The following is a 24656-nucleotide window of genomic DNA, read 5'->3' as shown; positions in this document are numbered from 1 at the left end:
AAGCTGGAGTGGCCATACTAATATCAGATAATGCAAACTTTATACTCAGGAAGGTTGTAAGGGACAAAGACAGACATTTTATATTAATCAAGGGGTACGTAGAGCAGGAAGAATTCACTCTCCTAAACATATATGCACCGAATGAGGGGCCAGCAAAATATTTAATACAACTGTTGACAAATCTGAAAAATAATATCAACAACAACACAATAATTGTGGGGGACCTTAACACGGCTTTGTCAACACTGGACAGGTCAACCAGACTGAAACCCAACAAGAATATACTAGACCTGAGGAGAGAAATGGAAGAAAGAGGCCTAGTGGATATATATAGGACACTCCATCCCCAGAAACCTGGATACACATTCTTCTCCAATGTACATGGGACATTCTCCAGGATAGACTACATGCTGGCACATAAAACATACCTCCATAAGATCAAGAGGATAGAAATTTTGCAGGCTACCTTCGCTGACCACAAGGCTCTGAAATTATTTGTGAACTCCAAAGGGACTCAGAAGAAACACTTTAACACCTGGAAGTTAAACAGCCTCATGCACAATAACCAGTGGGTCCGAGATGAAATCAAGAAGGAAATCAAAAGGTTCCTGGAAACAAATGACAATAAAGACACAAACTCTCAGAACTTATGGGACACAGCAAAAGCAGTACTGAGAGGAAAACTTATAGCTTTGCAAGCACACATCAGGAAGGAAGAAGGAGCTTACCTGAGTAGCTTAATGACACAGCTAATAGAACTAGAAAATGCTCAACAAAAGGACCCAAGAATAGGAAGACAGAAGGAAATAACAAAGCTGAGAGCAGAAATCAACGAAGTGGAAACTCAAAAAACAATCCGAAAGATCAACGAAAGCAGAAGTTGGTTCTTTGAAAAAATAAACAAGATTGATAGACCACTGGCAAACCTAACAAAGAAAGAGAGAGAGAGAAACTTGATAACTCGTATCAGGAATGAAAAAGGAGAGATCACTACTGATATGACAGAGATTCAAAGGGTAATCAGAAACTACTTTGAAAAACTCTACGCCACTAAAAATGAGAACCTGGAAGAAATGGATAAATTCTTGGACTCTTATAATCTTCCACGGTTGAAGGAAGAGGATGTAGCATATCTAAACACCCCCATCACCATTGATGAAATTAAAACAGTAATCAAATGTCTGCCGAAAAACAAAAGCCCAGGTCCAGATGGATTCACTAATGAATTCTATCAAACTTTCCAAGAGGAACTACTGCCAATCTTGGCAAGACTCTTTCATGAAATTGAACAAACAGAAACACTTCCAAATAGCTTTTATGAAGCCAACATCACCTTGATACCTAAACCAGACAGAGACGCTACCAAAAAAGAAAATTACAGACCAATATCACTGATGAATGCAGATGCAAAGATCCTCAACAAAATCCTGGCAAATAGGATTCAATGCCTTGTTAAGAAGATCATCCACTACGATCAAGTAGGTTTCATCCCAGGAATGCAAGGCTGGTTTAACATCCGTAAATCTATCAACATAATACACAACATCAATAACAAGAAAAATAAAAACCACATGATCATATCAATAGATGCAGAGAAAGCATTTGACAAGGTCCAACACCCATTCTTGATCAAAACTCTCAGCAAGATGGGAATGGAGGGAACCTTTCTCAATATAGTGAAGGCCATCTACCACAAGCCAGTGGCAAATATTATCCTCAATGGAGAAAAACTGAAAGCCTTCCCTCTAAATTCTGGCACAAGACAAGGCTGTCCTCTCTCACCACTCCTATTCAACATAGCACTGGAAGTACTTGCTATAGCGATTAGGCAAGAAAAGGATATCAAGGGAATCCAGATAGGAAAGGAAGAAGTCAAGCTCTCACTGTTTGCAGATGACATGATACTCTACTTAGAAAACCCTAAAGACTCTATCAAAAAGCTTCTAGAAACAATAGACTCATATAGCAAGGTGGCAGGCTACAAAATTAACACACAAAAATCAATGGCCTTTCTATATACCAATAGTAATAAGGATGAAATGGACATTAAGAAAACAACCCCATTCACAATAGTACCACACAAACTCAAATATCTTGGAATCAACTTGACTAAATATGTGAAGGACCTATACAAAGAAAACTATAAAACTCTGCTCCAAGAAATAAGAGAGGACACACGGAAATGGAAACACATACCCTGCTCATGGATTGGCAGGATTAACATCATCAAAATGGCAATACTCCCCAAGGCATTATACAGATTTAATGCCATCCCTCTAAAGATACCCATGACATTCTTCAAAGAAGTGGATCAGACACTTTTGAAATTCATTTGGAACAATAAACACCCTCGAATAGCTAAAGCAATCATTGGGAAAAAGAATATGGGAGGAATTACTTTTCCCAACTTTAAACTGTACTACAAAGCAACAGTTATCAAAACAGCATGGTATTGGAATAAGGATAGGTCCTCAGATCAGTGGAATAGGCTTGAATACTCAGAAAATGTTCCCCAGAGATACAACCATCTAATTTTTGATAAAGGAGCAGGAAATCCTAAATGGAGCAGGGAAAGCCTCTTCAACAAGTGGTGTTGGCACAATTGGATAGCCACTTGCAAAAAATTAAACTTAGACCCCCAGCTAACATCATGTACAAAGGTAAAATCCAAATGGATTAAAGACCTCGATATCAGCCCCAAAACCATAAGATATATAGAACAGCACATAGGCAAAACACTACAGGACATTACAGGCATCTTCAAGGAGGAAACTGCACTCTCCAAGCAAGTGAAAGCAGCGATTAACAGATGGGAATATATTAAGCTGAGAAGCTTCTGCACCTCAAAGGAAATAGTGCCCAGGATACAAGAGCCACCCACTGAGTGGGAGAAACTATTCACCCAATACCCATCAGATAAGGGGCTAATCTCCAAAATATACAAGGCACTGACAGAACTTTACAAGAAAAAAACATCTAACCCCATCAAAAAATGGGGAGAAGAAATGAACAGACACTTTGACAAAGAAGAAATACGCATGGCCAAAAGACACATGAAAAAATGTTCCACATCACTAATCATCAGGGAGATGCAAATCAAAACAACGATGAGATACCACCTCACACCCCAGAGAATGGCACACATCACAAAGAATGAGAATAAACAGTGTTGGCGGGGATGTGGAGAGAAAGGAACTCTTATCCACTGCTGGTGGGAATGCTGTCTAGTTCAACCTTTATGGAAAGCGATATGGAGATTCCTCCAAAAACTGGAAATCGAGCTCCCATACGATCCAGCTATACCACTCCTAGGAATATACCCTAGGAACACAAAAATACAATACAAAAACCCCTTCCTTACACCTATATTCATTGCAGCTCTATTTACCATAGCAAGACTCTGGAAACAACCAAGATGCCCTTCAACAGACGAATGGCTAAAGAAACTGTGGTACATATACACAATGGAATATTATGCAGCTGTCAGGAGAGATGAAGTCATGAAATTTTCCTATACATGGATGTACATGGAATCTATTATGCTGAGTGAAATAAGTCAGAGAGAGAGAGAAAAACGCAGAATGGTCTCACTCATCTATGGGTTTTAAGAAAAATGAAAGACACCCTTGTAATAATAATTTTCAGACACAAAAGAGAAAAGAGCTGGAAGTTCCAGCTCACCTCAGGAAGCTCACCACAAAGAGTGATGAGTTTAGTTAGAGAAATAACTACATTTTGAACTGTCCTAATATTGAGAATGTATGAGGGAAATGTTGAGCCTGTTTAGGGTACAGGCGGGGGTTGGGTGGGGAGGAGGGAGATTTGGGACTTGGGTGATGGGAATGTTGCACTGGTGATGGGTGGTGTTCCTTTTATGACTGAAACCCAAACACAATCATGTATGTAATCAAGGTGTTTAAATAAAAAAAATTAAAAAAAAAAAAGAAAAGTATTTTATCTCTTTCTAGCAAGAAACTTAAGAGATTTCAGTTTTTATTTTGATTTTTAAATTACTTTGTGTGTGTGGGAGAGGAGGATGTTCTAGTGTTAAGCACTTCATTTGTGCTCAGGTTTTATTCCTGTCTCTTCTCAGGCATCAAACCTGGCAGTGCTTGGGAAATATGTAATCCCTGGGCTTGAACTGAGATAGGCAGGAGTCTTTCTTCCTGTATCATCTCTCTAGTTCAATTCTTAAACAAAGAAACACTGACTTAAAGACAGTTATAGTTTTAAGTATGGTGTTATAATAAGTAAAAATATACAACAATGTGGTCACTAAATATTTTTGACATTATTTGGAATATATTTTCCTTATATTTTGTGTCTAAATTTACATTTCCAAATAAGGAGCAAAGATAAGATCTCAGGGCAATGGAGTTCAGGAATTCTATATAGAGATCATGTGGATATTGATTTCCTGTTTAAAAATTACAGAGAGAAAAATAAAATGCTGGTATGAAGACTAGAATATTATTTTAGTTTACGCCTTTGCATAAGTACATCAAATTTTCCAAGCCATGATATTTATTGTTGCTCCAGATTTCTTAAGAACTACTCAATATCTATTCCCGACTATTTCTACTCCAATAATACCCATTTCTCTAACATTCTAATATACCAGCAGATTCCGTGAGCTCTATATCACTATTTTCATCTCTATCATCTTTGAGCAAACCGCGTTATTTTTCTTATCTGGATCGCTACAGTAGCCTGTCTTGCAGCTCTTCTCTCTCTAAAACCCTTCTAATCCTAGGACTGTGATCCCAGTTACCCCAGTTTGGTGGTCTTTTTCACATCAAAAGTCAAATAATGTCATGTATGAACTTAAAACTTGTCAGTAGTTTGTTATTTTTTTTCACTTTACATAAAGACCCTTTATTAGCTTTCTAATTCCTATATCTGGTGCTCTGAGCTCACTTTTACCCTTCCATTTTCTCATTCCAATCTAGCATTAATTTTGATTCTCTTGGTGAACAATCCCAACAAGCTCCAGTTTTAAGGATTTCTGATTTTTAGCCCTGTAATATATTTCTGCAAATAATGTTTGGTGCCATTCTTTATCATATTTAGGTCTTCTTTCAAGTATCACACTCTCAAGAAGGTAACTACAGCCCCTCATTCACCATTTTACATTTCTCTACTTAATTCAAACATTTTTTTTCTCCCATGTTCACCTTTTTAAAATAGGGCTTTTAAAATAGGCCTTATAATTATTTTCTATGCTGGAGGTTTTCCTTATCTATCCACTTATTGTCTCATACACCTCTAGTGTTTGCTATCTTTGAAAGAAGAATTTTTTTTTGTTTTCTTTTCATTTTCATGTCATATAACTAGCTGGGGAAAATTGTTTCCCAAAATGGATGATATCATCTTCTTGGGAAGTGTTAAGTGACTGAGGGGCACTAGTAGCTCTTGGTGCAATCAGGGATCATTGGGCGATTTATTTTCTGAAAAAAGGACAAGTAATTTTGCATACCTTTACTTTAGAGTATTCTCTAGAAAAACATTTCCATGACATAATAACGTTACAGTGGACAGAAAGGTCAGAGTAACCCTAACTTTTAGATCTGTTTTAGTTTTTTACTGTCCAGAAAGGCCTGTATTTTTCACAGAAAATATTGAAGCTTTGGTATACAATTAAGCCAATGATTTTACTTGAAAAATGATTAGGATTCGTAAATGAGCCTAACTGTTCCCTCCTATTAATCCTGTTTATTACTCCTGATGACCAATATCTAAGCATAACAAAATAACTGACCTTGGTGGATCCTAAATTCTGTAAATTATTTGTTCTGCTATTGATTTTACTACTGAAGATCCCTTCAAATTGATGTAATCTGGTACCTAGCCGTCTAAATTTTTGCTCAGTTAATAGTACTCTGCCTAAGACTTCTCTTTTCCTACTCTTCCTCCTCTTTCTCCTAATTCTCTTTCTTCCACTTCTGTCTCTCGTCTCTCTCAGTTTCTCTTTATCAATCTCTTTCACCCCTTCACTTTCTTTTGGTTTTTGGATCAGACCCAGTACTGCTCAGAGATTATTCCTGACTGCATTCAGGGATTACTTCAAATGGGCAAGAGAGACCATATAGAGTACCAGGGATAAAATTTGGTTCAACTACATTCAAGGAACGCGCCTTACCTGCGGTACTAACTCTTTGGCTCTTCCTTTCTCTTAGTCTAATGAGAAATCATCACCATTCTGGGGTTTACATAAAAGTATAATCATCAAGGTTTTGAAAGCAAATAAGGGCATTAATCCAAAAGCAATGCTTCTGGTTATCTGAACTATAAAGTAATTAAACAGCACAGAGGAATTGTAAACTGGTGATACTCCAGGTTATATCAAAATATTTAAAAGAAACAAACAAAAAATAACAAAAATAAGGGAACTCTGGGTAATTTACTTTCTGAAAAAAAGGACAAATATTTTTGGGTTCACTTATTTTAGAGTATTCTCAAAAAAAAAAGTGTTTCCATGACATAATGACATTATAATGGACAAAACGGTCAGAACAACCCTAACTTTTAGATAAATGTTAGATGAGACTTGAAATATCTGATTAGCTGCAGATGGGATTTGTTTTGCACTGAAGCCTTAAATGTAGGAAAATAATTTTTTCCAAAGACTTGATTCTAACTTTTTTTTTTTTTTTTTTGGTTTTTGGGCCACACCCGGCAGTGCTCAGGGGTTACTCCTGGCTGTCTGCTCAGAAATAGCTCCTGGCAGGCACAGGGGACCATATGGGACACCGGGATTCGAACCAACCACCTTTGGTCCTGGATTGGCTGCTTGCAAGGCAAATGCCACTGTGCTATCTCTCCGGGCCCCTAACTTATTTTTGAGCATATCAAGTTTTAACGCAGACCATTTCCTCATTAAAAACTAAATGAAATGTTGAACATAATAGAATGGATTCTAATGCTGCAGAACATGATTCTATTATCTATTATTATACTCTATTATTATATATTTATATTATATACCTATATAATATATAAGTATATGTTATATATAACAATATATCAATATATTATATATCTATTATTATACTTTATTATGAACATTAGTCTCTTTTTTTTTCTTTTTTTTTTTGGTGTTTTTCGGCCACATCCATTTGATGCTTAGGGGTTACTCCTGGCTAAGCACTCAGAAATTGCCCCTGGCTTGGGGGGACCATATGGGATGCATGGTCCTTCCTTGGCTAATGCTTGCAAGGCAGACACCTTACCTCTAGCGCCACTTCACAGGCCCTTGAACATCAGTTTCTACTTCCAACTCACCGCTTCCCAGTTGGGTAGAACCTAGAGCAAGAATGGCCATCCCAGGCGCAGTAAGGGTCCCTTGCCAGACAGCAATCAGCACAGGCTGTACCATAGATATGGCAGCGATGAAGAGATACTTGGGAAACTCCTTCATTGGAACTCACATACAATTGTTGCTGTAAGAGGAATGATGATGATTTATTTCAGATGTGGCAATTAAAAGAAAACTTTTATAGGTGCACATTATAGTATATTCTCAAAATACCTTGGATTTATTCTGAAGTAGACTGAAAATGAGAGGCAAAATACAGAAGAGTAGAAAGTCAAAAAAAAAAAAAAGAATTTTCCTACATTACTATGCCTATAACATTACCACTTTCCTGTTAAAAGAGAGTATAAAGCTCAAAGGTCTATTAGAATGGTCGTGTATTTTAGACATTGGGAGTCATTGTTCTCTCAAATTTGAGCTAATAAATTAGATTTAAATTATGATGTTTTATTATTCTTTCTCTGAATAGTGTCTCTTAGTAAAACATGAGAACAATTTTTTATTCTTCAAGTCTGGCAACTCATTACTTCATAAATTTGAAAATGTCAGTTTAAAATAGAGGGCAATTTTATGTTTAGGATAAAAAACATATGTAAGAAAACAGATAAAAATCATATTTAGATTGTTTTTAAGGTGACACATTACTCATTAAAGCAGTTTAAGATTATTTAAAATATCATTTATATTTAAATATAATTCAATTTTTTTTGGAATCATCCTACAGTCTTCATCACTAAGTAAGACATAAAGATTTCATGATCTTTCATGTGCAGAGTGTAAAAGCTTTTTAATGATACTGCTCAAATTCCTAAGCTGTAGAAAGTTGAAAGTTGAAGGAGTTGAAAGGCCAAGTTTTTAACCAGCACTCCTTATTTTATAATGTCTATAATGTAAATTTAACACATGCATGGAGGCATAAATGCACATACATTATCTATAGTTTCCATACTATATTAAATCAAACATTAAATTAATGGGTGCATCATGGTGCACCACCAGGCTTTGGCAGATAACTGCTGCTTTCATATGTATATGTATATATATATATGTGTATATATATATACACACACACACATATATTATATAATCTTTATTTAAGCACCATGATTACAAGCATGTTTGTAGTTGGGATTCAGTCATAAACAGAATATCCCCCCTTCACCAGTGCAACATTCCCACTGCCAATGCCCTCCCTTTTCTGCCTCTGCCTGTGGACCCCAGGTAGGTTTCTTTTAATCTGAATCTCTCTAAAGAAGGAGTCAGTTATTTTCTTTGTAATTTCAAAAGAATTAGCTTATTTGAATAAAATATTTTAAATTATATAGAGTGAAATTGATATGAATAATTGATTAGAGTTAAACATTTGTATGTTTACTATTTGATAGTTCACAATTACTTTAAGGTAACAGTCAATTTTTAGAAATAAGTTTAAAAGACTGAATTACACATTTCAAACATGTGACCAGCAGCAGAAAAATTAAAATTCTATAGTAGTCCAAATATTATGCTAAATTTTTCTTCATAAAAATTACTTTTATTTTGGTTGGCTTTACACACTGTAATATTTGATGTCAGATGTTAAAAATTTTGTATATATGTACTGTTCTGACTAATTTTTACACAAAATTAGAACTATTAGGGAGATAGTCAATAAATTCTAAATGGAAATTTAAGGCAATCCTGTGGTATACTTTAAATCCTATTATTTCATAAGTACTATAGTACTTTTTCCAAATATCAGAAGATATATTTTTCACAATATAATTTTAGCATGTATTAAGAATTAAAATCACTACTTTTACCTTTTTAGATGAAATTTTCATTGTCGTTATGGGAGCATGATTCTGAAAAATTAGAAAAATGCGATAGTTATCCTTAAAAAGTACTGTATTTTTATCAAAGTCACAAAAGTCCTGATTTTTTGCCTTACACACAAAAACTTTCATAGGTCAACTAAAGTTGTCTATAAGGCTATTTCCTTTGAAATAGAAGGCTGGATTAAATATATAGCTGAGCTAATAAAGCATTTATAAAATATCTATCAATATAAGCAATATCCACCAAAAAAGAAGGAAAATATAAATTATTTGAAAGAAGTAAAAAAAAAGTGTATCTTGGAATACCAAGATTAATGAATAAACAGGGTTGGATATGAGAATTTTTTGGGAATGAATATAAGGGGAATGTAGAACAATGCCTCTTTTATCTTCCTCTGCCTATCTAAGACTATTTTTTATCTACATGTTTTGCCTTAGAAAGATGCATTATTAATGCTCTTTGTTTCAAACAAAGAAAATATTTTGATAGGGGTAAATTAGTGAAGGATTTTAAGACCTTTTTGTAATAGTTTATGAGTCACTCTATTTACAGCTTAATATATTATAAATATTATATATAAATATAATAATGTAATATAATTATAATATAATATAGAATATAAAATAATAAATGTATTTGCTTTACAGCTAAATATATTAAATAAGATCTCAAAATAGTTGTACCTCCAGGCTTAGGAAAGTTGGATATATTTTAAAAAATATCCTGAATAGGATTAAAAGAGTGAATCATAGTTCCACACTCTATAAAAACAAAGTGTCTGGTTTTTAAAAGTTACATGGAGCTTTCTGCAGTTTATCAGCCTGTTAACTAGGGATTTTTTTCTGATTTAAAGACATTGTTTCCTCACAAGCCATCACAGTACATCAGAGACACCCAATTATTTTTACTTTACCTCTAAAAATGTGACACAAACACCATACTGAAGACAGTAACTGTACTTGGTATCCATCTTTCTCAGTTTAGCATTATCTATCACTGGCACACGCATCATTATGAAAGATCACATATTTTTCAGTCTCTCTTGGACTGATGTTCCCACATGCATTTTGACTGACTCTATTTTTCCACTGGGAGTTTATTCTTCAGGATGATAATATGAGCATAACTCATATAACAGAATATAAGTAGCTAGCACATTATCAGAATAACAGATTTCTCTAAGACCTTGCTATTGCATATTTGTTTGGGTTTATGCCAAATTCACTTAACTAATGGCTCTTGATTATCAAAATATATATATCCAAATATATATTTCAGAAATAAAAATGAAGTATCACAGTATGACAATTTTGTTAGCATCTTCAAATAACTCCAGAATAAAGTACTTTATATTTTTTTTGGCCAGCCGATTTGTCTCCATTTAATTGAATGAAAAATATTTTTATATAATGCAAGTTTGTTTAATCTAGTGAAACATTCACTTCCTTTGTTAAATAAGGATTAGAAAAGCACTTGAATACATAGTTAACAATTTATGAGCAGTTTCAATACATATTAATAAAGAATAGCCAGAACAATCCTTGTAATCAAAGTTTACAATGGTTCTGTGCTCAGGGATCACTCCTGGAGGGACATGGGGGGACAAAGCCTGGGCCAGCTGTATGCCAGGCAAATGTTTTACCAGTTGTAGCAGTTCTTGAACCCACAATGACAAAGAATCTTACAGTGAATCAAAGTTAGCATTAAAAACTGTAAATTAATAGTATTTTGAGCCCCCATTTTGTTTAGTTTTGTCCTTGTGTCAGGTTGTGAACCAAAGGCTTCATATATCAAAGACAAGGACTGTGTCCCTAAACTATGACCATAGTCTATGTGGTCTCACTGTAGCTTTGATTTTGAATCTGATTTTTAAAACGTTTTCACATTGAAAATCTAATAACATAATCTAAATCATTGAATCTTTATCCCTTAAGATGTACAATGTTGAAAATTCAATCAGTATTTTTGTTAAGTAGGGATATGTATATTAATATAAGGAATACACTCTGAATACCCTGCTCTAGGGTTGGAGAAGTGCTGCTTTTCAACTAAGTTACAAGTGACTGATCTTTTATTTCTGGGTGTAGTTTCTTAAATGGTTTCTCTAGACATAGGAGGCTGCAGTAGGATTGATTCCAAGTCAGTTTCTTTGCCATATTAACAATTCCTCTGGCTTAGCTTTCCAATCTTTCTAAATACTGATAACAGGGATCACATGACTTACAATGACCTACTTCTAAGGGATAATAGGTGTGTAGGACAGGCCAAATCTGTTAGGCTCACTAAACAATAAAAAATAGGTGTGCTGCACTGGGCAGGTGAGATTTTACAGGACTGAATTTCATTCTACGTGTCTTATTCACTGTGTGTGTGTGTGTGTGTGTGTGTGTGTGTGTTTCTCTTTTATGTTAAACCTCAAAGACAAAGAGAAAAACGTAACAAAATCTTAAGTTCAGATAAAATATAATGTTTTGATGCTTGACTGGTAAAAAAAATTGTGGGTTTGTTTTATTTAATTAGATGACACTTGAACTTAAAGCAATAAAAAGGGAACAAAGCAGTTTTTCTTTAAATTCTTGGCTTAAAAAATAAAAGAAAGTTTATCTAATAATCAGTAAAGTGAAAGCTTCAGTATTTCAGTGACTTGTGAAGAAATGATAAAAGTCCTTTCTTAGAAAATCTAGGCCTTGACCACAGAACACATTAAAAAAAATGAACAAGGGGCCGGGCGGTGGCGCTAAAGGTAAGGTGCCTGCCTTGCCTGCGCTAACCTTGGACGGACCGCAGTTCGATCCCCCGGTGTCCCATATGGTCCCCCAAGCCAGGAGCAAACTTCTGAGCACATAGCCAGGAGTAACCCCTGAGCGTTACCGGGTGTGGCCCAAAAACCAAAAAAAAAAAAAAAAAAAAAAAAAAAAAAGAACAAAATTCTGTAAATTGTGATGGCAACTGATACAAAGACTCCTTTTATTTTAAGATAATTGGAATATATATTTAAAAATAGTCTTAAATTTTATTACATGGATTTTAGTGAATATTTTATCAAATACATTCTTTGTCCCCCCCAAAAAATGGACAAAATCCATTTTTTCATTTATTATCTATGTTCTAAGATTCAAAGAAAAGATGTTCCAACCTTAAAGACTTCCAACTCCTCCAATATTAGCTCACCACTGGCAGAACTGTTTGTCGGAAGAACCACCACCTTCTGTACAGTGCCCCGATCTAAATCAAAGTAAAAAATAATGAGATATTATAATATTTTATTTGGGGGAAGGATGGGAGCCTCACAAATTTTGGTCACTTGAGGTGATCAGGGGATTTCTCTGTGCTCAGGAGTCACCCCTCATGCTACTCAAGGAACCCATAAGTGGTGACAGAGATTCAACCCAGTTGGCTGTAATGCAAGACAAGTTACTTAATTACTTCAGTTCCAAAATACCATAACACTTTTGCAAAGAAAAAATATTTAAGTATAAGGCTACTGGTTTAATATTTAGGATATAAATTCATAGGTACTAATCAAATGTCTATTATGTGTATTGAACTATAAAATTAATAAAATGTCAATTTTATTCTAAATCATAGATTTAAACAGATTGCATATAATTAAAATTAATATAAACATCTTATATTTTATATCTTTGGTGTATTCATAAAGATGAAAATAAAGTTCAAATGTCTCAGAAAATCAAGATTCTATTTTAAACCAAGTGTCTATTATGAAATTTTAGATACATAATTTAAGTGTAACCCTTAAGAACATTCCTTTGTCCTCTAAATAATAATTATAAAGTAATACTATGTTTTGTTAACACTGACGGGGATTTGATAAGAAAACACATATGAAAACAAATTTTTATAATTGTATAATAAACTGCAAGTGCCAGAAAGTAAATAATTGATATGTAGCTGTGCTTAGACACAGTAAAATGCTTCATTTAAAAAATCCAACAGAATCAAGAAACCCAAACTATTAATAATCCAAAAAATTGGGCAGGCCAGGGGGCAAAGGGTGGTGGTATAGGATGACTCTGGGAACATTTTGGTGGAGGTAGGTTGACAGTGGTGGTGGGATTGCCCCTGATTCACTGTATGTCTATTTCCAACTATTAAGGACTGTGCAAATCACAATGGTTTCATAAAATAAAATTTATAACTATTCAAAAATATTTATACTCTCTACATATATATATATCAAAATGAACATCCCCAAAGTCTTGTAGGCACTAAGCACAATTAGAACAGTTTGAAATTCTTCATTTCACTGCTCTAATTCCTTAAATTCAGCACTGATAATATTTTTTACAATTTTCTTGAAATATAAGTATTACAAATATAAACTAGACATAAAATACCTGGAAAAATTATAAAGAACTACATAACTACAAGAAATAACAAAAAACATGTTTAATGTTTATTTCTACTACTAATTATTTTGGGGGGCCACACCCCATGACGCTCAGGGGTTACTCCTGGCTATGTGCTCAGAAATCGTTCCTGGCTTAGAGGACCGGATTAGAAATCAGGTCTTTCCTGGATCAACTGCACGAAAGGCAAACCCCCTACCACTGTGCTATCGATCTGGCCCCTTCTATGATCAATTCTTTACAATAAAAAGAAAAAAATTTCTAGGGGAATAGAATATACCTACAATAAAAACAAAATACTAAAGCATGTGTGTATATTTGTGGTGTATTCACATAAAATGAGCTTGTAAAACAATATATGTTCTTGATTGCTATCATAATGGTACTTTGTATTTTGTTGTTGTTGTTGTTGTTGGGCCACATCTGGCAGTGTTCAGGGATTATTCCTGGCCTTATGCTCAGAAATCACTCCTGGCAGGATCTGAGGACAAGATGGGATACCAGGATCTGAACGAGGTTCAGTCATGTGCAAGACAAATAACCTACTTGCTCTACTATGGTTCTGGCTCCAATAATTAACTATTCTTAATTGAAACAATTGTCTTCTTTTATAATTAATATTTTTGTATTTATAGAAAATATTTTGCATAAATTATCACTTTCTCCATGAAGAAGCCCACAGAACATTATTTATGATACTTAAAAATAATACTCAGGGGCCGGAGCAGTGGTGCAAGCGGTAAGGCATTTGCCTTGTATGTGCTATAACCTAGAACAGACCGATCCCTCGGTGTCCCATATGGTCCGTCAAGCATGAGCGATTTCTGAGCACATAGCCGGGACTAACCCCTGGGCATCACCGGGTGTGGCCAAAAAGCAAAAAACAAACAAACAAACAAACAAACAAAAAACAAAAAAAAACAAAGAAAACAATCAAAAAGACAATATAAAATATAAGCTGGTAAAATAATACAGCGAGATGTTATTGATTTACTTGAATTAAAGTAAAATGAGTTTAATATAACTTCCCAATTTAAATTATTTTATATTTTGCTTGAAAAAATGAATAGATTCCATTTATTTTAAGACTACTAATCGTATTTTTAATGGTGTATTTTTCCATAAAATAATACTGAATGTAAACTTATTCAAGACTTTGGAAAAATAATCTGATTCAGTAAATTTTTATTGGTAACATTTCTACCTGAATATAAACTTTATACTAGTAGTAAAGTAAGATTTCCTTAGAGATTAAATACTTGTTGAATATTTAATATGTTGCTGGCTGTATGATAAAAATCTGTAAGGGAAGCAGAGCAGGTACAGCAGGTAGGGGGCTTGCCTTGCACAAAGCTGACCCAGATTTGATTTCCACATTCCCATAAGGACCTTTAAGCAACTTCAGAAGTAATTCTTGAGTGCAGAGCCAGGATAACCCCTGAGCACTGCTTAGAGTAGCCCAAAGAATTAAAAAAAAAAAAACACCATAAAAATATATTTCTTAAGCCTGCCTTTTAAAAAAAATATATATCCCTATTTTAACTTTGAGTCAACCATTTTTTTCTATTTTTAATCTATATTTTACTCTAGTTTCTGATACTACTAGATTCAGCTATTTTTTTCTGCACCTAAACTTGTTCATTTATTAAAGGTTTCTGGAACATATCAAAGCATTATGGTATAGACCAAGCAAAACAATTTTTGTAAATTATTTACATAATGCAATCCATACACAAATATATCATAATACAGATGTTATCTGAACCCTCATTAGTTATTTTTTTCATTTTGCTTAAGCAAATTATCAAAGAAAATGCCCCAGAAAATTTTGCTTCTTCTTTTTTACAGTTCATATCATCTACTTTTCTAAAAGGAGAGACAATTTCACTATTAACCTAATGTTCCTAAACAAGAAAATTGCATTTAGAACATAGTAAGTTGGCTACCTTACACAAGTGATCAAACACAGCTCATTATCCACATGGTTATTCTACATTTATCTGCAAAGTTTTTATTTTTATTACCTTTAAGGTTTACCTTGAAATTTCTGTGTATGTTTGCCTATGGGCTTTTGGTTGCTTAAGGATTTGGGGAGTCACTAATACTTAATCAGATTGTCCTCTCCCCCTCATTGTTAATCTCTAAAAATACACTTTGAGTGTTTGTCCTATTCAATTACACAAGTTCCTATAGTTCAAAGGCTCCTAAGCTTGGTTTAATTTTCTGCTCTCACATCCTTGTAATCCTTAACACTTTTAAAGGAAGAACCTTCAATTTTCATTTTATCACTAAACCCTGTAAGTTCTATAATCATTCTGATGCTAAGTATTGGTAATTAAAGAAATGAAACTTGTACCAGCAAAAAGATATTTTATTTAATTTGCAAAATATTAACATGCTAATTTCCAATACCATAAATTCAACTCTGTATTTCTTTTTTAATATTTTTAATAATAATATTTTAATAACATTTTTTATTTAAATACCTTGGTTACACATGCTTGTGATTGTATTTCAGTCATATAAGAGGACACCCCCCCATCACCAGTGCTACATTCCCACCACCAATGTCCCAAATATCCCTCCTCCCCACCCTGCCCCCACCTGTACTCTAGACAGGCTTTCTATTTCCCTCATACATTCTCATTGTTAGGATAGTTCACAATGTAGTTATTTCTCTAACTAAACTCATCACTCTTTGTGATGAGGTTCATGAAGTGGGCTGTAACTTCCAGCCCTCCTCTCTTTTGTCTCTGAAAATTACTGCAAGAATGTCTTTCATTTTTCTTAAAACCCATAGATGAGTGAGACTATTCTGCGTCTTTCTCTCTCTCTCTGTTTTATTTCACTCAGCATACTAGATTTCATGTACATCCATGTATAGGAAAATTTCATGACTTCATCTCTCCTCACGGCTGCATAATATTCCATTGTGTATATGTACCACAGTTTCTTTAGTCATTCATCTGTTGAAGGGCACCATAGACTCAAAATAAAAGGCTGGAGGAAAATCATCCAAGAAAACAACACCAATAAAAATGCTGGAGTGGCCATACTAATATCAGATGATGCAAACATTATACTCAGGAAGGTTGTAAGGGACAAAGATGGGCATTTTTTATTAATCAAGGGATATGTACTGCAGGAAGAAATCACTCTCCTAAACATATATGCACTGAATGAGGAGTCAGCAAAATATTTAATACAATTGTTGACAAATCTGAAACAGAATATCAATAACAACACAATAATTGTTGGAGACCTCAACACAGCTTTGTCAACACTTGATAGGTCAACCAGACTGAAATCCAACAAGAATATACTAGACCTGAAAAGAGAAATGTAAGAAAGAGATCTAGTAGATATATATAGGACAGTCCACCCCCAGAAACCTGGAGACACATTTTTCTCCAATGTAAATGGGACATTCTCCAGGATAGACTACATGCTGGCACACAAAACATACCTCTATAATATCAATAGGATAGAAATTTTGTTTGTTTGTTTTTTTGGGCCACACCTGTTTGAAGTTCAGGAGTTACTATGTGCTCAAAAATCACCCCTGAAGGGGTGGACCATATGGGACGCTGGGGGATCGAACCCAGTCAGTCCGTCCTAGGCTAGCGCTTGCAAGGCAGATGATGCCTTACCTCTAGCGCCACCACTCTGGCCCCTCAACTCTGTATTTCGGATTCTGGATATAACCAAAATATAGTAGACAGCAACAATTGTTCCTATCATTAACAATATTGTAATCCAATGGTAAGGAGGTTTTTTTTTTAATATCTTTATTTAAGCACCATGATTACAAACATGTTTGTAGTAGTTTGGTTATATATATATTAAGTTCCTTCACCAGTACAACTGGTAAGGAATTAATGACTAAGGAACCTGGGGACACTGTTGGAGGGAAGTTGACACTGGTGAGGGAATAGTTATTCAAACATTGTATGCCTGAAACTCAATCACAAATAACTTTGTAAATCATGGTGGCTTAAAAATAAATTCATAAACTTTTTCTTTTCTTTTTCTTTCTTTTTTGTTTTTTTGGGCCACACCTATTTGATGCTCAGGGGTTACTCCTGGCTAAGTGCTCAGAAATTGCCCCTGGCTTGGGGGGGGTCATATGGGACACCGGGGGATCGAACATCGGTCCTTCCTTGGCTAGCGCTTGCAAGGCAGATACCTTACCTCTAGCGCCACCTCACCAGCCCCTAAACTTTTTCTTTTAAATGCTAACTATTAGTAGTTCCCCAAATAGGTTGATACAAAGTTTATAGAGTCAAATAAGTTTGGACAGTATTATGGTAACTTTATTTAAATGATAGGACTCGGAGAGATAGCACAGCGGTGTTTGCCTTTCAAGCAGCCGATCCAGGACCAAAGGTGGTTGGTTCGAATCCTGGTGTCCCATATGGTCCCCCGTGCCTGTCTGAGTAGACAGCCAGAAGTAACCCCTGAGCATTGCCAGGTGTGACCCAAAAATAAAAAAAATTGACATTCTTTGTTCCTGAATAACTATACTTTTATTTTTGCATGGTAAGAAAAGTGTTCAGAAACTTCAAGTTAATTTCCTTCTTTATTTGTCTCCTAAACACACACTATCCATGATCTTTCAGAGATTGTGTTCGCAGTTTCTCCAGGATAAAGAGATAATACAATGGGTAAGGTGTTTGCCTTGCACGCAGCTTATCTGGGTTTGATCCCCAGAATGACATAAGGTTCCCAAAGCACCAGCAATAGTGATGTCTGAGCACGGAGCCATGAGTAAGTTTTGAGCACAGCACTAATATCATGTAGCCCCAAACCTCAAAAAAAAAGTTTATACAACTATAATTTTTGTGTTACATCCCTGAAAATCACTTTGTAATTTTATTAAACATTTATGGGCCCGGAGAGATAGCACAGCGGCGTTTGCCTTGCAAGCAGCCGATCCAGGAACAAAGGTGGTTGGTTCGAATCCCGGTGTCCCATATGGTCCCCCGTGCCTGCCAGGAGCTATTTCTGAGCAGACAGCCAGGAGTAACCCCTGAGCAACGCCGGGTGTGGCCCAAAAACCAAAAAAAAAAAAAAAAAAAACTTACATGCTATTAGCCAAGTTACACCAGAAGTAATGGTTTTGGGAAGAATTCTAAATAAATTTTACAGAAGAACAAATAACAACTAAAATATTTTAACATCACAATGTAAACAATTATAATACTTCTTGGTAATTATAATTGATGAAAATATTAACTACTAGGTTAGTCACCATTAAGTTTCATACATCTAATTTTAAACTTTTCTTTTTGCCTAAATTTAGCCAAAATTACATATATAGGAGGCCAGAGTCATGGCACTGTGGTAGGGCATTTGCCTTGCACGTGGCTGACCTAGGACGGACTGTGATTTGATCCCCTTGTTTCCCATATGGTCCCCCAAGCTAGGAGCCGTTACTGAGAGCATAGTCAGGAGTAACCCCTGAAAATCCCTGGTGTGGCTCAAGTACTAAAAAGAAAAGAAAAAGAAAATAGGGGCAGGAGTGGTGGTGCAAGCCATAGGGCTTTTGCTTTGCATGCGCTAACTTATGATGGACCATGGTTCGATCTCCTGGTGTTTTATATGGTCCCCCAAGTCAGGAGCTACTTATGAGTGCACAGTCAAGAGTAACCCCTGAATGTAACTCGGTGTGGCCCATAACCCCCCCCAAACTAAATAAAATAAAATTACATAAATAAAATTAACTAAAATTTTCAATCTAGCAAAATTCTGGAAGAATCCCTAAACTAAATAATAATAATAATAATAATAATAATTAATAATATCTTTTAATACTTAAAAATAAAGGCATATATACAGAATGACAAAAATATCTAATTTGCACATATTAAGATAAAGATAAGATCTGGAGTTAGCATGGCTATAAGAACGCAGGCATTTTCAAACACTGCAGATAAGCAATAAAAATCTTTCTGGAGGGCAATATATGGTAGTTAGCTATGATAAAGTAACTAGTAACTGAACAGCCTTCCTGTAGCAAATAGCTATAAAACTAGAAAATCTACAAAAGATAATTCTTTTTCAGTAATGAATAACAGACAATAGACTAAAAGAAGGGCAACCAGAAGGTCATCTTACAATCACCATTTTCTATGTGGGAGAACTTTTCTCCACACAAGTGCTAGCGTGTAAGTATTTCATGGTAGTTTTATTAAGGTGAAGAAGCAGATAGAGCATTCGGTGGTAGTAGAACCAAATGAAGTTTGTAATACACTGTATAAAGAAGAGGAAGCAGTCCAAAATGGGGATCCAAAAGTCCATGCGAAATACCCTTAGGATCTGAAAAAATGATTCCTTGGCCACATACTTACAGAATGAGAACATCAAAGGCTTAACAGATTGCAGCTGCTCCAGGGAGAAAGAAAGAGATTTGAAACAAAAATAAAGAGATAGAGAGAGCAATGCAGGGTGAAGTTAGGACTCTGTTTCTCTGAGAGCAGCCAGGTGACATTGATACCTACTTAGGACTCCTGGCATTCAGTTCAAACAAGAAAGCACATTGAACAAGAGCATCATTGAACAGCAATGAGCAGCATTGAATAAGAGTAGCATTCCAGAATAAAGATTAAATCTGGCCTGCTCTAGAAAATTTTTATTTTATGTATTTATTTATTTTTAGTATCTTCATTTAAGCACCATGGATACATACATGTTTCTAGTTGGGTTTCAATTATAAAAATGAACATCTCCCCTTCCCCAGAGCAAGCTTTCCACCACCAATGACCCCCACTCTCCTCTCCCATCCCTTGCCTCTATTCAAGAAAGGCATTCTATTTCTCTCTTACTACCATTGTTATGATAGTTGTCTGTGTAGTTTTTCTCTAACTGCACAAACCACTTTTTGTGCTAAGCTTCAAATTTTAAAGATCACCACCAAGATCAAATCATACACGCAAAGAAGAAAGCTTTGGATCTTGCTAAATTAGAGTGTCTTGCCTTGAGCACAAAGTCTTTAAACATAGAGTTAAATATGTTTTAATAATTAAATTAAGGTAGTTAACTAACTTCCTGTTATAACAGGAGTTAACACTCTTAGGATAAGACAATAGGATCTAATCTAAGACATATCAGAATGTCAAAATATTCAGCAACCATGATATGTTATTATTATGTGAGAGAAAGAATAGGTGTGTGTGGCCAATAATAAAGAAAAATTTAATTATTCTCTGTTAGACATAGAAAGTAAAAATTTAAAGCTGCTTCTATAGGTATCTTTATATCTTTAATATTCTATGGGTATAACTAGTATAATATTTAATATACTGTAAGTATCTTTATCTTTAATATAATATAAATATATTTTATATTTTAATATAAAGATTAAAGAGAGAGAGAGAGAAAGAGAGAGAGAGAGAATGAGATAGGTTAAGTAGTTCTGGGAAAGAGCAGTGCAAGGTGAAGTTAGGGTTGTTCCTCTGAGAGCAGCTAGGTGATATTGATATATTGATATCTTTTTTTTAATATAATTCTGGCACTCAGTTCTAGGAAGTCATGATTAAAAAAAATCAGAATAAAAGAAACAAGAATGTTGAAGTAAGATCAATAAAATGTATACAGTGGTAAGAGCCCATTTAAAAATGTAGAGAAAGACTTTTTGACATATATTGAAGGTATCAAATGGTCTAGTATATGTATAACAACACAAATTAAAGTAAAAGATCGAAACATTATGGAAGAATAGACATAAAAATGACTGAAAAATTTCTGAAATTTAAGTAATATTACATACAGGCATTCCCATATTTAAAATGAATAAAGTAAGTAAAATATATATAAATATTTTCCAATAATTACTAAACAATAGAGTACATTTAATTAGAAACAGACACAAAAAAGCTATTCTATCATTCACAGAACGGCTACTGATTCAGCTTCAGAGCTATAATAGTATGAGGAATAACCCATATGATGAATATTGGGCCTTTATATAACTATAATTGCTATCCTCATTGGCTTCAAGGAAAAGATAACCAGTTGATAAAAATATGTTCATCATATATAAAAAGAAAAAAAACTATCCTTATTTCCTCCAAATTACTACCCTCAATATTATCCTCTATTTCCATATATCTCTTGTACTTATATATGGTACAAACTTGAACCAACCTGCCTCCTGTAATCACTTTTTTGTTTTTTTTTGGGGGGGTGGGGTCACACCTGGCAGCGCTCAGGGGTTACTCCTGGTTCTATGTTCAGAAATCCTCCTGGCAAGCTCAGGGGATCATACGGGATGCCAGGATTCGAACCACCATCCTTCTGCATGCAAGGCAAATACTCTACCTTCATGCTATCTTTCCGGCCCCAGTTTTGTCTATAGAATATAATTATTTACTTGCATTATGTACTTACTCAAGATCAAATGAAAGAGTTTATGTGTAACTTCCTTTTTCATTGTACTTAAATAATAAGTAAAGTAGATATAATAGTTTAATAATATAATAGTATAATAGATAATAAATTATCTATTGAAACAGATTATCATACTTTTCTTGAAATACCACTTATTTATTTTCTATTATTTTTATGTATGTTGTATGCCTTGCTTTCTAAAGATTTAAACCATTTGGAAATAGAAATAGGTCTACCCCTTTGCTATCTTTAGAACACATACTACATTTACATTAGCTTCATCATCTTGGTAAATACTTCTTGCTTTTCTACAACTAAAGAGTTCCCCCATAGTTAAAAACTAATCCTCATTGTCTCCTTGACAGAACTTAAGGGCTGTCAGAATTCAGCTAACACTTAGAACTGCTAATGCCTTATCTACTTCTCTAGCACAGCCCACTCTGCTGAAGTAGACATACTCTAACACCCTCTTTGGCTTATTCAACTGAATGATTCACCAATTTTTAACTCAATGTGAAAGAGACCTGGGTTGGAATTTAATTGCTGTTACTGATTAAGACCAACCCTATACAAGCCAACTAATGTACTAAAACCTCAGTACAATAAAATGTAAAATCAAAATAATGACTGTCTCACTGGTTATTTATGAGGTTATTATGTGATCGTGTATTTTAGTTGATACTTCAGTATCTGGTGCTTTGCATTCATTGGAAAGCCGAAGTATGCAATGCAAAAGGGATTTATTTTCTCTCCAAGTCTGCCTGTTATTTCAATTTTCCTCTAATCAGCAATAATAACTTATTAGTTATCAGTCAAGCCACAATTCTGTAAAACAGTCTAGTCTTTTGTTTTCCACACTCCCATCTTTCCTAAATCAGTTTGCTATAATTAAATAATTTCTAAATATTTTTCAACCTGACAATCTCTTTCAACTGTTTAAAAAAATCTTTTTATGGGGCCAGAGCAATAGCACAGCAATAGGGTGTTTGATTTGCATGTGGAAGACCCTGGAGGAACCCTGGTTCAATTTCTAGCATCCCACATGGTCCCCCAAGCTTGCCAGAAGTGCTTTAGGAGCACCGAGCTAGGGGTAACTCTTGAACGCTGCTGGGTGTGGCCCATTAAAAGAAAAAAATAGGGGCCGCAGTGGTAGCACAGCGGTAGGGCGTTTGCCTTGCTCGCGACTGACCCAGGATGGATGCAGGTTCGATTCCCAGCATCCCATATGGTCCCTACAGCCACTAGCGATTTCTGATCGCAAAGCCAAGAGTAACGCCTGAGTGCCGCCAGTGTGCCCCCCACAAAAAAAAAAAAAATCTTTTAAAAAAATCACTTAAAGTTACCTCTATAATGCCTTTTCACAGTAGAATGTCCATATACAGAAATCATGAGTTAATGAATGTATAGATTTTAATTCAATAATTTGTTTCTTTTGGGGCCTACATCTAGCTGTGCTTAGGAATTACTCCTGGGGTCTGTGCTAAGGTGTTACATCTGTAGGTCCTTGGGAGAACCGTATGCAGTACTGGGATTGAATCCAGGTCAGCTATGTGGGCAAGTGCTTTAATTCCTATTTGGTCCATCCTCCCCTAAGTCACTAATTTAAAAGCAATTAGATATATAACAATACAAATTTTATTTATTTATTTATTTTTTTTTGTTTTTTTTTTGTTGTAAGAATTTATTCAAGAGACAAAATTGATTAACATAACGAGGTAAGCTAACATAACATAACATAGTGACATAACATAACATATAATATAATTGATATAATAATAATACATGTAAGTCAAAGAAAGTTTCTGATTAAAAACATATTTTTTTCCATAATGGCTTACATATCTTTCACAGTAGTGTTTTAGGTACATATTAACATTGAATCAGGGGAATACCTATCACCAACTATGTCCTCCCCCGATTCCAGAAGTATGTTGGAGGCCGGAGAGATAGCACAGAGATAAGGTATTTGCCTTGAACACAGCTGACCCGAACGGACCTGGTTTCGATTCCCAGTATCCCATATGGTCCCTCGAGCCTGCCAGGAGCAATTTTTGAGCACTGCCGAGTGTGCCCCCCCACCCCCCAAAAATTAAAGTATGTTTCAGAAAGTTATTTCATTTCCAGCTTCTTAGTTCTTGCATGATGTACTATTATATTACCTCTTATAAAATATTTGCAATGGTTTCTTCCCCAATATATATTCAGCTAATTTTTCTGCTTTTAAAGCCTCTGCTCTTCTAAATAATTTGCAACAACTATTTCTCTAGTTCACTGATATGTTCCAAGTACCTACCTATAAGAATTCCTATTATATAAAAGTTCTAATTATATTTTATGAATTGATTAAAACTACCTCTTTTATTGACTACTAAAATTGCTAGAGAAAGTGTATTCTTATTCTGTATACATTATAGTCTCTGATGTAAAGATACTCAATAAAATCTGAAAAGTGAATACACACTGTCTTTGTGGTATTTTACAATGTATTTGTGTCCTACTTTGGAATTTATAGGATATAACATAGTTTCTCCATTTATAAAGGCTTTGACAGAAGTTATCATATAAAAACTGATTTTTTAAAATAATTTTTGGCTTCTGGGCCATACCTTATGGTGCTCACTGCACTCAGGAATCACTTCTGATTGTAGTTGGGGGACCATATGGGATATCTGAGATCAAACCTGGATAGGCCATGTACAAGACAAGTGACCTACTCTCTGTATTATTATTATTCTAGCCCCATCAAAATGATTCCTTTTATAAATTTG

General features: G+C 34.7%; 1 protein-coding gene across 1 annotated transcript in view; it reads right to left on the bottom strand.

The window, feature by feature from the left end:
• The window catches only part of SEMA3C (semaphorin 3C), a 198077-nt gene that overhangs the window by 10349 nt on the left and 163072 nt on the right, over positions 1–24656 (bottom strand). Inside the window, 3 exon segments of the mRNA XM_049783875.1 lie at positions 7282–7439; positions 9115–9156; positions 12267–12355. Of these exon segments, the coding sequence (XP_049639832.1) occupies positions 7282–7439; positions 9115–9156; positions 12267–12355 (289 nt within the window).

Source organism: Suncus etruscus, chromosome 1 (genome assembly GCF_024139225.1).
Source record: "Suncus etruscus isolate mSunEtr1 chromosome 1, mSunEtr1.pri.cur, whole genome shotgun sequence".
NCBI lineage: Eukaryota > Metazoa > Chordata > Mammalia > Eulipotyphla > Soricidae > Suncus > Suncus etruscus.
This window is presented reverse-complemented; position numbering and strand designations above follow the sequence as displayed.